The 12,428-nt window shown below is 37.1% G+C and overlaps 1 protein-coding gene across 1 annotated transcript in view; it reads right to left on the bottom strand.

Annotated features, from left to right (window-relative positions):
* Nucleotides 1-12,428, bottom strand: part of clstn2b (calsyntenin 2b) — a 216,439-nt gene that overhangs the window by 59,143 nt on the left and 144,868 nt on the right. Inside the window, exon 7 of the mRNA XM_058414591.1 lies at nucleotides 3,728-3,985. Coding sequence (XP_058270574.1) covers nucleotides 3,728-3,985 — 258 coding nt within the window. The remainder of the gene's footprint in view (nucleotides 1-3,727; nucleotides 3,986-12,428) is intronic.

The following is a 12,428-nucleotide window of genomic DNA, read 5'->3' as shown; positions in this document are numbered from 1 at the left end:
AAACTTTTTAATAATGATGTCCCAAAGGATGTTCAAACTTTGGGATATTGATGGTACTGTATATCCCAACTCATAGGGGTTTCATAGCAACAGGGGTGAATACTCAGGCATGGGTGAATGCTTATGCAATCAAAACTTGGGTGCTTTTAATTGTACACAATTTTAATACTACATTGATTTTCCTCACTTCGATATTATAGACTAATTTGTCCCAGATTATAATGCTACAAAATTTCAAGAGGGTGAATACTTAGGCCAGACGCTATATATAGTGTGTGGGAAGGGATTCCCCAGGTTCCCATTTACATATAAACTAGAACAGGATATTTTTACATACAGTAGTCAAGCCAGGTGCAGCAGGATGACTCTGCCGTGGCAAAAAAAATAAAGTAGGAAAAAGCAAGTCGAAGAAAAATTCAGTGCAAATCAGAACAAAGGGTTCACTGGTGAGTGATACTTTCTGTTTTTCTATTCACAATATGGAGTTACTGGTTCCTTTTTCAACCTTGAAGAAACAACAAATTAAAATATACCGCTTGAGCTCTTCAAATTGGTCAAAAATCCTCAGACTAAATGAAATGTGTACAGTTTCTTTTTTCTCAGAGCTCTTAAAACTTAGAACATTAAAACTATTGCAACAGACCCCCAGATTAGATGAATTCCAACATGAATACATGGACAGAACTCTCTTATTAAGTACTGACTGACCAAGAAACGAGAGCAGAATGTACACTCTGTATTGATACTTTCAGTGCAATTTCATCAGGCACTCTGGCAAATTGTTGGCCAAGATCTTTTTAAGGTGCTCCAGTAATAATTCACTGATATAGTTTACTGTTCACTCAATTGCTGTTTTTGCACACCACATTACAATACTACCACCAACCGCTGCTATTACACAAGTGTATATGTGATTACAAGAATTGTCAGGAGCTACTGGGACAGTTCCTTGCCAGACCACCAGGAGTTCCTGGCAAGTGGTTTATTTATGTATTCCCATGTGGGCGGTGCTACGCCCTTTCCTAAAGTGTTTTCCCGCTTTCTGACCTGTCCCTTGTTTTCCCTTGATGTGTTGCTCTATATATGTCTGTCTTGCTGTTGTAGTCAGAGTCAGTCTCTATATTAATATATGTTGACTTTGTAAATGTAACGTTTTGTGTGTGTCGTAAGGCCGGATGCCGTGTTATCCAGGTTTTTATGGCGCAGTCATGTTTTGTTGAGGTTATTTAAGTTTCCATGTTATATTCATGGTTGGTTTCTGTTACGTTTAATGTAAGTTGTGTTAGCCTTTTTGTTTTGTTTTTTAAATAAAAGCAGTGCACGTACTGAATCCTTGTGTTTGGGTCGGATCAGCTACTGCGGGCAATCGAGCAGACAGCAGAGATCCGGGTTCGATCCCTGCCATTGGCGGCATCCGCCCAGTGCGTTGCAGTGACTCTCTGTTTACAATCCTCTTATTTTTGCACAATGTATGGCATAATATACAGAATGTCTACTGGTCTGCGCTATTTTGTGTTTCTGTCCTATACTGTTTTGTATTGTCTGTTTGCACTATGTTTGATATATGTCTGTTTGACTAATGCACTTTATGTGGCTAGGACACCTTACTTTCAGTCCTTAGCTCTGTGTTGTTTTTTTTGTAGCTGTATGTTGTTTAAGGTAGCACCATGGTCCTGGAGAAATGTTGTTTCATTTCTCTGTGTACTGTGTCAGCTATATATGGTTGAATGGACAATAAAAGCTTCTTGACTTGACTTGACTTGACTTAATGGAGTTCTTGTCAGTCTGCTGTGCCATAAATATGTGACCTGAGTCTCCTAAAGGCTTGTGAGAAGCTTTGTGTGGACTTTAAGCTGCTGGTCAAATGGCTGTCAAATTGGTTAAAAAATATCCTTGGTGATCTTTTCTCTAAAGACCATTCATACTGCATCCATTACAACAGGTATATATTTATATATAAATATAAATATAAATATAAATATAAATATAAATATAAATATAAATATAAATATAAATATAAATATAAATATAAAAGCCATTCTCTTGAGGATTATTCATTTAAAGATAAATGGGGTTGATGTGGGGTCAACTCGTCTGAGATCAAGGGAAAGGCTTTTGATTTGTTAGACAATAATTATCTTTTAGGTCTTTGCACTAGGGAATAATTTCCTGTCATAGAGCCAATTATTTTACACAACTGCAGCCAGCATCGTACAAATTACAGATAATCCTTCTTAAACGAAGCAGCACTTTACCTTCCTATCCATGAAGGGGGACAAGGATTGATTAACATCAGGAGCCGCATGGTTCTTTTCCATCTACAGGCTCCTTTATCTTCAGAGGCTCCTCTATCACCAACAGCAGAAGGGGATGGATGTCATTAATGCCTTGCTGAACACAGTGTGCTGCATGGGGTTTTGTTTTTAATGACAATGCATAAGCTGGACCTGAATGGACTCGCATATATTTACATTTGCACACTGCAAATGTGGCAGATCCTCTCTTTCTACAGAGAACAAATTAGTATAGCAGGGCCATTGGCTTTTGAGGAATTGTTTTAACACCTTTCAGCCAGTTGAGATGCTGAGTTCACAAAAAGTTGCAAACTGCCCTGGAGTTAGAAAAGTACATCATCCTAGAGAAGGCAGACAGTTGATTTCGGCAGATTCGCTTAAGGCGGGTTTTCAATCTGTGCAAACTTTTCATCAGCTCTTAGAAGAAATAGAAGCCGTACCATTTCACAAAGTGAAAATCCCCAGCATCAGTTTTCCTGAAAGCATGCGGTTGGCAGAAGACTGAAAGTAAACTTTCTATTTTTCAAAACACAAGAACCATAAGTCTTCTCATCCATTTTAAGAAAGCCCTACACCATGTTAACATAAATGTGCTTCATTTTAAGGAACTTTGTAAATGTCTAAAGTGGTACAGTGGACTGTACGAGGTTGAGGCCAGGTCTTTTACCTAAGTTAAAGTTGGAGGTCTTTGTACAAAAAGCCATTGCGAGAAGAACTGGTGACATGGACCAGTGATAGACATGCATTTTTTCGGAGACCTGAAATAGTATTACATTTATTCCAAGGCTGCTGCCATTTAACTGAAATTTTATTCAGGGCCAGGAAACAGCAATTTGGTTGAGGAGAATAAAATAAGATAAAAAAAATGTGAAAAAATAGTGAAGTAGTACTGATAATGAAACACTTGTTTGAATAAGCTTAAATATGCCTACAGGGGTCCTTTTTCATGACGTGAGAAACTGAAGATAGCCATGGTGAAGGAGAAGGTATGGACATAACAGTACATGTTTTGTAAGGGATAACAGATATTAGGGATAATTAATAGGTTTTATTGAACTAATTGCCCTTATCTAAATGTACTTATTTAACTTTACAACATTTTACTTGGAGTTGCATGTCCTACATCCTCCCAAATACATCTCAGTAGGAGAACTGGCTATGATAAACTTCCCTTGTAATAATATATCTGTTAGTGTGAGTGATATTGTGTGAATAAATGTGGTATCTCATTCAGGTATGTTCTTGCGTCATGCCCAGTGTTCTAACGCTAGTCTGTGGATCCACTGTGACCCTGACCAGGATAAATCAGTTACTGAAGATGAAAGAATTTGATATTATTCTAGTTTCATGTATTTTTTACAATAAAAACATTTTCTTTTTTTTAATTTTTCATTTTATTGTGAAACGTTATAGGAGAATAAAAAGCCTCTGACCTGTTTTATCCGAGTTACAGAGCAGTGTCTCTTTCTCCCCTCTCAGTCCAGGGCTCGGCCCGTGCTTCATCCATGTTGCTATGGTGAACTGATCCGTCAAGTTCTGTGGTGCCACCCAGTCAGGAATCTTTGCTGCTTGTCGTCCATCAAAACGGAATATGAGCTCACTGTCGCGCCCGCCATCCGTCAGCAGTGACATTGTCCAATTAAACGCTGCACTCGGGGCGGGGAGAAGGTCAGTGCTGCCAGAAGAAGCTCCTACAATGTCACCATGGTAACAGGACAACACATAAGAATCGTTAGCATACGTAGAGTAGATCTAAATATACTATAATGCTTAATTTACTATTATAAACTCTGGTGCTAAAAACACATGGAGTGTAATTGTTTATATTATCTGTACAAATTTGTGGGCAAAATTTCAAATCAGCGAAACTTAACAAAAACCAGCTAAAGCATCCAAAATCAGAATGAATTATTAGGGTTGTGGCAAATGCAGGATTAGTTCTTACATCAAATACACATAACGAACTAAGATGTAATCATTACATAATGCTGGCTAGAGTGATGATGCCACTATCTTTGAGTTAACACCATGTTGACTGTTACACTATTATAGAAAAAAGAATTAAAATTCATTTTGGAGGTAAATAAAAACAGAAATAAATAAGTCAATAATTAACATGTTAATTAACATGTACACACAAAAATATACAGGCATTTTAAGGAAATGCAATAATATCCATCCATCCATCCATCCATCCATCCATCCAACTAGTTATGGTGAACTAATCTGTCATGTTTTGTGATGCAACTCATTTAGGAATCTATCTATCTATCTATCTATCTATCTATCTATCTATCTATCTATCTATCTATCTATCTATCTATCTATCTATCTATCTATCTATCTATCTATCCATCCATCCATCCATCCATCCATCCATCCATCCAACCAGTTATGGTGAACTAATCTGTCAAGTTTTGTGATGCAAAACTAGGAACAAATCAATCAATCAATCAATCAATCAATCAATCAATCAATCAATCAATCAATCAATCAAATTAGTTACTGAGCCAGTCAGTCAGTAAGTCAGTCAGTCTGTCTATCCATATTTATTTATTTATTTATTTATTTATTTATTTATTTATTTATTTATTTATTTATTAATTAATTACATTTAGTTAGTTAGTTAGTTAGTTAGTTTGTTTGTTTGTTTGTTAGTTTCTTGCCTCACCCTAACCCTGGCCTAGTGAAACTTTCCAAAAAAAAGATGCTAAAATAGTTACTGCTGCACTGTGATGATAGAGGAATCGGTAAAAGTTTATTTGAAATGTATCTACATTGCACCTAAGGTATTCATAAGCTTTGAGTAAATATTGCTGGGGGATTTATATTATGTTCTTATATTACGTTTTAAGGTTATAACATTGAAGAGTGTTTGGTATTAGTTTTTTCTTTATATGAAACAATGTAGGGATGAGAGAAGAAGCCTTAGTTATCACTATCAGTGGACTGTTAGTGTCTTTGAGTAGATTCTGATTTGCGTTTACTCACAGCACATTCATAAAACTCTGAGACATCTCATACATACTGATTACATTTCTGACCCTTCAGCTGACACATGGGCTTTGGATAAGTGAAGAAAGTGTCTAATTAATAGTGTTCTAACTGCCCAACTGATTGCCATTTTTAGGTTGATGATTTAAACATATATTCATCTGACAGGTTTTTAATAATGTGCTCGTTCTAATAAGGTAGTGTTTCTATAGTAACAGCTCATTCACAGTTACTTGTAAGGCAGACACTCCATATAAGCCTACTAATAAACAGATATAACAAAGATAAACTGAAATGTTTAATTGCTGATATGGTGAAGCGTTTTTTGAAAATTTTATTTATTTAACATTTATGGAAGGAGTCTCCAGTGTCAGTAAGAGTCAGTAAGTTTTCCGCTACAGGAAGGTCATTGAGTCAGAAGCAACATGACAAACTTGTTTTATAAGGCCTATTTTGTGCCTTATTAACCTTAAGAGATATGAAACTTAAGAGACTGGATAGGAAGAGACTGGTTCTAGCTGCCTTAATGTAAGTGATTACATAACATAATGTTATTTCACAACATTAGAAAAGGTTAAATATATTGTGCATCATCCTTTAATAAATACAAGTAGGTGTAAAAACGGAACCTTGGCTAGGTATCAGTAACTCTAAGCCCTGTCAGGTTGCATCACACCAACCTGTTGTGGATTATTTAACTTGGATAGCGTTTCTATACTCGCTGAACGTAATTAATATAAAAGATTACTGTAATATAAAGGCCAACTACTTAAAAATATGAATATTAATATAAGCCTTGCATAAATGATCCAGTACTATTTTAGAAATTACTTATACGTTGCTTATAAAGGTTACACTTCATTTAAGGAAGGCTGCATTCACTAAAAGTGTGTTTCATGATGCCAGGCCTCAGAGGAGAACACTGCCACACCAGCAGCACCACATCCACAGAATCTACAGCATGGACACCTAATAACAACACTGCCACGTGCACCCGAGGCACAAACACGCAAGGCTGGAGGGCAATCATCACTCTCACTCGCCCCATCTGGCAGCTCGTTTGGGGCGAAATGAAAAGCTGCAGAGAGCAGAGCCATCGACAAAGCCGAGCTTATGAGCTGCTGCTGTCTCTTTTCACTTTCCCCTGCAGATGCACCAGCAGAAATCCGGCCTACAGCCCGATATAGCCAAATACTCCAGCGTATACACATACCCCAGAACAAATTTCCCAGCCTTCATTTCAACCACACAGTGCTGCACTACCATGTGTGGCATTTCTCTTAACCCACGTCTGTAAATAAACGCACCCCCCAGGGATTAAATCGACTTCTGAGCCTTGAGTGTAAGTCTTCACGCTAGCATGTTTACCCAAATGCGTCATGACACAGACACAGCGTCTGAAAGCAAACACACATACAGTCATCAAATCCTGCCACAAGGACAAACACTCACTGAGGATATGCTGTCATATGTGTGTTCCTTTGCACATCCTGATGCTGTAAGATCGAAGCCTTGAGACAATGTCAAGTACGTTTCACGAAGAGTTACTATGATATATATATATATATATATATATATTTTAACCTACAGCCTTGTTGTTTGTGTTGTTCAGCCATACAGCATCCTCATTAAAATCTGTGGCAGGAAGAATGTCTTTTCGAAAACAGTCTCAGGTGCCAAACCTGGAAGCAAACACACATATCTATGTACAATCACAGCTGCTGGTTACAGCTAACAACGTTTACTTTCATTTTCCTAAAAGACAGGGCAGTTTTGGATGTTGCTTTAACATCTGCCACATTTTATTTAAAGAGAACTGAATGGAAACCAGCATTCAAATCAGAAACAGATCAGTCTGGAGATACTGCTGAATTTTCCATCCCAGTGGCTCTGACAAAAGTTTTCATTCAAATAACAGTTTTATATTAATGTACTTTAATATGAGATTTTCTTTTCTAAATCATTCACAGTGACTTGTATGGCTCATATAATCTAAGACTAATAATAACATGTTTATTATTTTAACATGCTTTTATTTAACAAGGAAGAAGCAAATACTGTGGAGGAGACCACATGGAAGATTTGGACTGCAGTTGATATGAACAGTTTTACACCAAAGTGAACAGCTGACAACTTTAACTACTTCATTTACATTTCTGGCATTTGGTAGATGCCCTCATCCAGAGCAAATTCATCCCGTTTTTATACAACAGAGCAATTGAAAGTTGCTCAGAGGCCCAGCTTGGTGGACCTGGGATTGTAACCAACAACCTTCTGACCAGTAGTCCAACAACTTAACCACTAAGCTACCAAATCCCTGTTAACCAGTACAAGTTAAAACTAGAATGAATTTCCTGGTTATATAATTGCACTCTTTTGACCATCTAGTTATGAAAAAGAAATTATTTATAATCACACTATCTGGTGTCATCTAGTTGAAGATGGGTTCCTTTTGAGACTGGTCTCTTCCTAATGTCGAATTTTTCCTTGCTACTATAATAAATAATTTAATAAATTGACACATTTACATTTAAAATTTATATCCTGGATGTATATTTTTCTTTAAAGCTCCTTCGTGATAATGTCCGTTGTCAAAAGCGCTATAAAGCTGAATTGAATATACTTGATGTGAAATAACTTCTGTTAGGAAGCATTTATGGTTCAAACATGTATGGAAGGAGTCTCTGGTATCAGTCAGAATGGTTTCAGGACAGACAAGCTTGTGCTTCCTAAAGTCTCCATAACATGATGCGTCATTTTTGACTCGTTAACTTCAAGAGAAAGAAGAAAGTGAGACAAGTCCGAAGACTTACTTTTTATAGCTGCTATAATATAGGTAATAACAGTAATTACCATGACGTTCCATGACACTCATTGCAACTGTACATGGATAAAAAGTTTTGGAAACATTTCCATTAGCAACACACTAAAGGATATGCTGTTACAGGATAACAGTCAATTCGACGGCACCATGTTTTTAGATATTTGGCTTTGATAAAAGGTAAAGCCTTAAGTGTTTTATTGCTATTATTAAAAAACATAAGTAAAAAAAATGAATTTGATAATAATGACCTGAAAGGTAATTGAGCTTAGTCAGGTACTTTCATGCAGAATGCTTTAAAGAAGTGAGTTATAATGCAGGTGCATCTAAAAATACGAGCGAACTTCTGTTGGGTACTCAAAAAATAAACTAATCCATCTCTCTCTCTCTCTCTCTCTCTCTTCATTCTTTTGCTCCAATTTGGTGGCGATTTTTTTGCCGCCATCCTTGGCTTGTGCAATTCTTTTCATCCTGCATGATGACACTTTCCACTGCAAGGCACAAACACACATGTCTTTTTAATGTGTGATACTAGGTGAGATATCACACTGACAGCCATAAGCTCTCCATGGACTCAGACTGAGCTTCCTGCCAACAGCTGTGAAGCTAAATGTGCTTCCTTGCACCAGAATCATGTGCAAACTTTTAGAAAGGAGAGTTGAAGGCTCGTTCTGGCATGGCGGCTGAGGAACACAAGGAAGACGACAGGGAACCGAGGTCCTAATTAACCACAGTCATTAGCACCTGCTAGTGCTGACTTTGCCAAGTTTAGAAATATTGGCTGTCAAATTGTTGGTACAAGCGACACAAAAGCTGTCACATTTTATATACCAGGTAATTCTAGTGATATGGCTGTGACATTTGAAGTCATATTGGCATGCAAAGTGGCTCATCGTCTGCAAGTTTAGCAGCAGGGAGAGTGTGTGTGTTGAAAGTAAGATATTTATGTACATATTAAAGATGTATTTGCAAAATGTCTACTGCAGCAGTATGTCAGCTGAAAAGCAAAAAAAAAAAAAAAAAATCACTGTTACAGGGAAATGCTTGTATTTTATTATCCGATGTAGCATAATACCAGGTTTGGGATGAAAACATCATCGATGCTGTTTGAAGTTCTTTGAGAAGTCTGGAAAAACCCTACCAGGCATTTTCTTTAGAAACGTGCACAGCAATGCATCTAAGATAATTTATCCAGTTTAAATCACAAAAGCCATTTATGATTTAATTGAATCTTTTTAATTTGCTGTTTTACACTTTAACGCTCACTGCGCTTGACATTAACATTTCATTTACTAACTCTCCTTACTTAAACTGCATTCATTTTTTCTTCGTTCGGGATTTGCGACTTCTATGACATTTATTAAAATTGCCAATACTGAAAAAGTCCTGGTTAATGAGTCAGATATCTTAGCTACTCTAGATGCAAAGAATGCTTGATTTGAGCTTGTAAATTATGTAATATAGCCTGGGTTGCCAGATTTAAGTGATTGAAGTTGAATGACGAGTACAAGAGGCATTAAAACGGGCGGTTTTGCTTGAAGAATCCATTCATCAAAGTCTGGGGTTGCATTACGACACATAAACATCTACCCAGTTCAAACCTAATACAATTACACTGAAAAACTGCACACTTGGCTAAACTAGCTATGTTTAATGATGTAAATGTAAATGTGTGCTAAGCAACACACATTAAGTTAATTTAAATCTGTTTTTCAGAGGCAGACCAAGTCATCAGCAAAACCAGGGACCAATAAACACCCGAAGTTTACTTTTACATCCAGTTCCTAAGCACTTCCCATTTCTCCCTCACATGATCCTCCCTCACATGCATATGTATGAGGGTGAGAGGAGTAGTTTGCATATCACTGCATGCAAGACACACTGTGCATTTAGGCTTGTAAGCCAATTTTATGACTAACACATTTTTTGGACTTGTATGCAGCTTGATTGCACCCAGAAATATGGGCGAACAATTTCTTACCTCGTGCCCAATGATCTCTTGGGATTTTCACACACAACAGTCTGGAGTTTATACAGAATGGCGTGAGGAAAAAAATGGTAATGGAAATTGATGTTGGAGGTCAGCAGTTGCTGGGGGATGTGGTAGCTTAGTGGTTAAGGTGTTGGATTGCTGTTTGGAAGATTGTGACTTTGAATCACAGGTCCAGAAATCTGCCCCTGAGCAAAGCCCTTAACCTTCAATTGCTCAGTTAAATTAAAAAAATAAAATGAAAGTTGCTCTAGATAAGGGTGTCTGCCACAAATGTAAAATTAATGACCAGACTGCTTTGGGCTAAGAGGTAGCCTATGGTAACTGAACTGCTCTTTACTGTGTAACTGTGCTGATCTGAAAAGCAACTCAGAAAGCACAACACGCAGATGAGGATTAGCAAGACACAAGATCCACTTCTGTAAGCGAATCTGAGTCTACATTGGGTCATGGAAAAGGCCTGGTGCATCCAGAATACACTGTTTGGATGTAAAATGATTAAATGAACACATTTAAAAGAAGTTGTTGATGCAATATCAGTATACTAAACTATGTTTTCAACATAAGTGTAATGTGGCCCATTACCTAAAATTATTCTGATAGTGCTTTAAGAAAAAAACAAACAAAAAAAAACAACAAAGATCACACAGCGGCATGATTAATTATTGCAAAAATAAATATATAAATACATAAATAATCCTCTACAACTCATTTCCAACTTCCAAGCAGCCTTAGTGATGACATTAAGCAGAGTAAATCCGGCTGTGTGTCTGGGTAAACATGCTGTTCTGTGTAGGAGCTTCCACCATATCTAATGAATAAATGATACCATTTCCGTAAAGATTTAGTCAGAGCAGTTAAATATAGACCAAAGTGGCCAATTTAAAAGTGATTTGCCCCCTTTTCTTACATCGACCTCTTATACTGCTTTATTAAAAAATCCATGAGCAGTCAGAGTCGAGAATTCAACAGAGCTGTGGTATAATTTGTTTTACATTGCATTCTGTAGCATTTAGCTACTAGACTGGAGAAATATCAGGGTTGGGAAGAGGTAAAGTCATGATTAAAAATAATCTTGTCCCATTGGTCAAAACTTAGCAGACATCTTTATCCAGAACGACTTACATTTATCTAATTTCATACAGATATAAAATGAGAAATATATATGTATATATATAGTCAATCATAACTTTATTAATGCATTAGGAGTTCAATGTCAGACTAAGAAGTTACACTCAGGGTAAAGTTGGACAGGAATCCACAGTTTTATCTGTGATACTCTGCAAAATTTTATCTTCGAAGATCAAAGTGAACTCTGTGTCAGCATTAAACACTGATAGATGTCCCAAGTTGTACAAATGGGGCTGTTTCATTTCATCTCCACATTCACTGTACAGACCAGTTAGATAGATTTGATTTTTCCTTTACTTTAATTTGAAAAAGAAAAGAACAAGGATGAAAAGTTATCGTAATATGTATCCTGTATACTCTGGCTGGGAATGAACACCAAAATCCATGGCTTATGTTGCCTTCACGCTCTGTTGGAATTATTGTAAATATGTGTAACATCCGCCCCCCCGCCCTGAGCGGGGCTCAAACCCGGACCTCCATGGTAGCTGCACGCCGGCACTCCATGGAGACAGACCAATTTGCGGGATTCAGACAAGCACTGCTTTATTAACATGGAACTGTCCTGCGGTTCCTGACAATATGAGTTTCCCACTAGGATACTGCACCCCTCGAGTTGTAATTACGACTGAGGTAATGTTTATACTTGAGTTCAAAGATGGAGTGAGTCCTAAACATTTATCATAATGCATTTGCATCCGATGTTAATGCATTATGAAAATGAAACATTTTTACAGCTTGAAAATACAGCTTGTATTGGACCATTCCAATTCCATTATCCCCAGCAAGCTATCTAAGTGAGTAAGGCATTATGGCATCATGCTTTCATGTTCCTACCCACAACAAAGCATGTGAACACAACATACTCGTAATTACCACTTCAGAAATGGGAAGTAGGATAGCTGAGATAGCACATGAAGGCATCATTAGTCTTGGCTCATTCACTGGATTTTAAGAATAAGAGTAAAAACACACTACCTTATACTTTCCCATGTTTCTGGTTGCAGACCTCACTCACAAGGATGACTCCCGTATATATGAGATTTTTGTTCTTGTTTAGAATAAACTCAATAAATGTCCTGATTTGAACTTTTGCCGCTCGTCAAAAACACATCAGCTATTTTCTGTTTCATTTTCCAAGCCAGTGAGTGAGTGACCTCTATCTTGGAAAGCATTTAACGGTTCAAAATGCTTTTGTCAA

The sequence above is a fragment of the Hemibagrus wyckioides genome, linkage group LG17 (assembly GCF_019097595.1).
Source record: "Hemibagrus wyckioides isolate EC202008001 linkage group LG17, SWU_Hwy_1.0, whole genome shotgun sequence".
In the NCBI taxonomy this organism is placed as follows: Eukaryota; Metazoa; Chordata; class Actinopteri; order Siluriformes; family Bagridae; genus Hemibagrus; species Hemibagrus wyckioides.
Note: the sequence above shows the minus strand (reverse complement) of the source record. Positions and strands in the feature narration are given on the sequence as shown.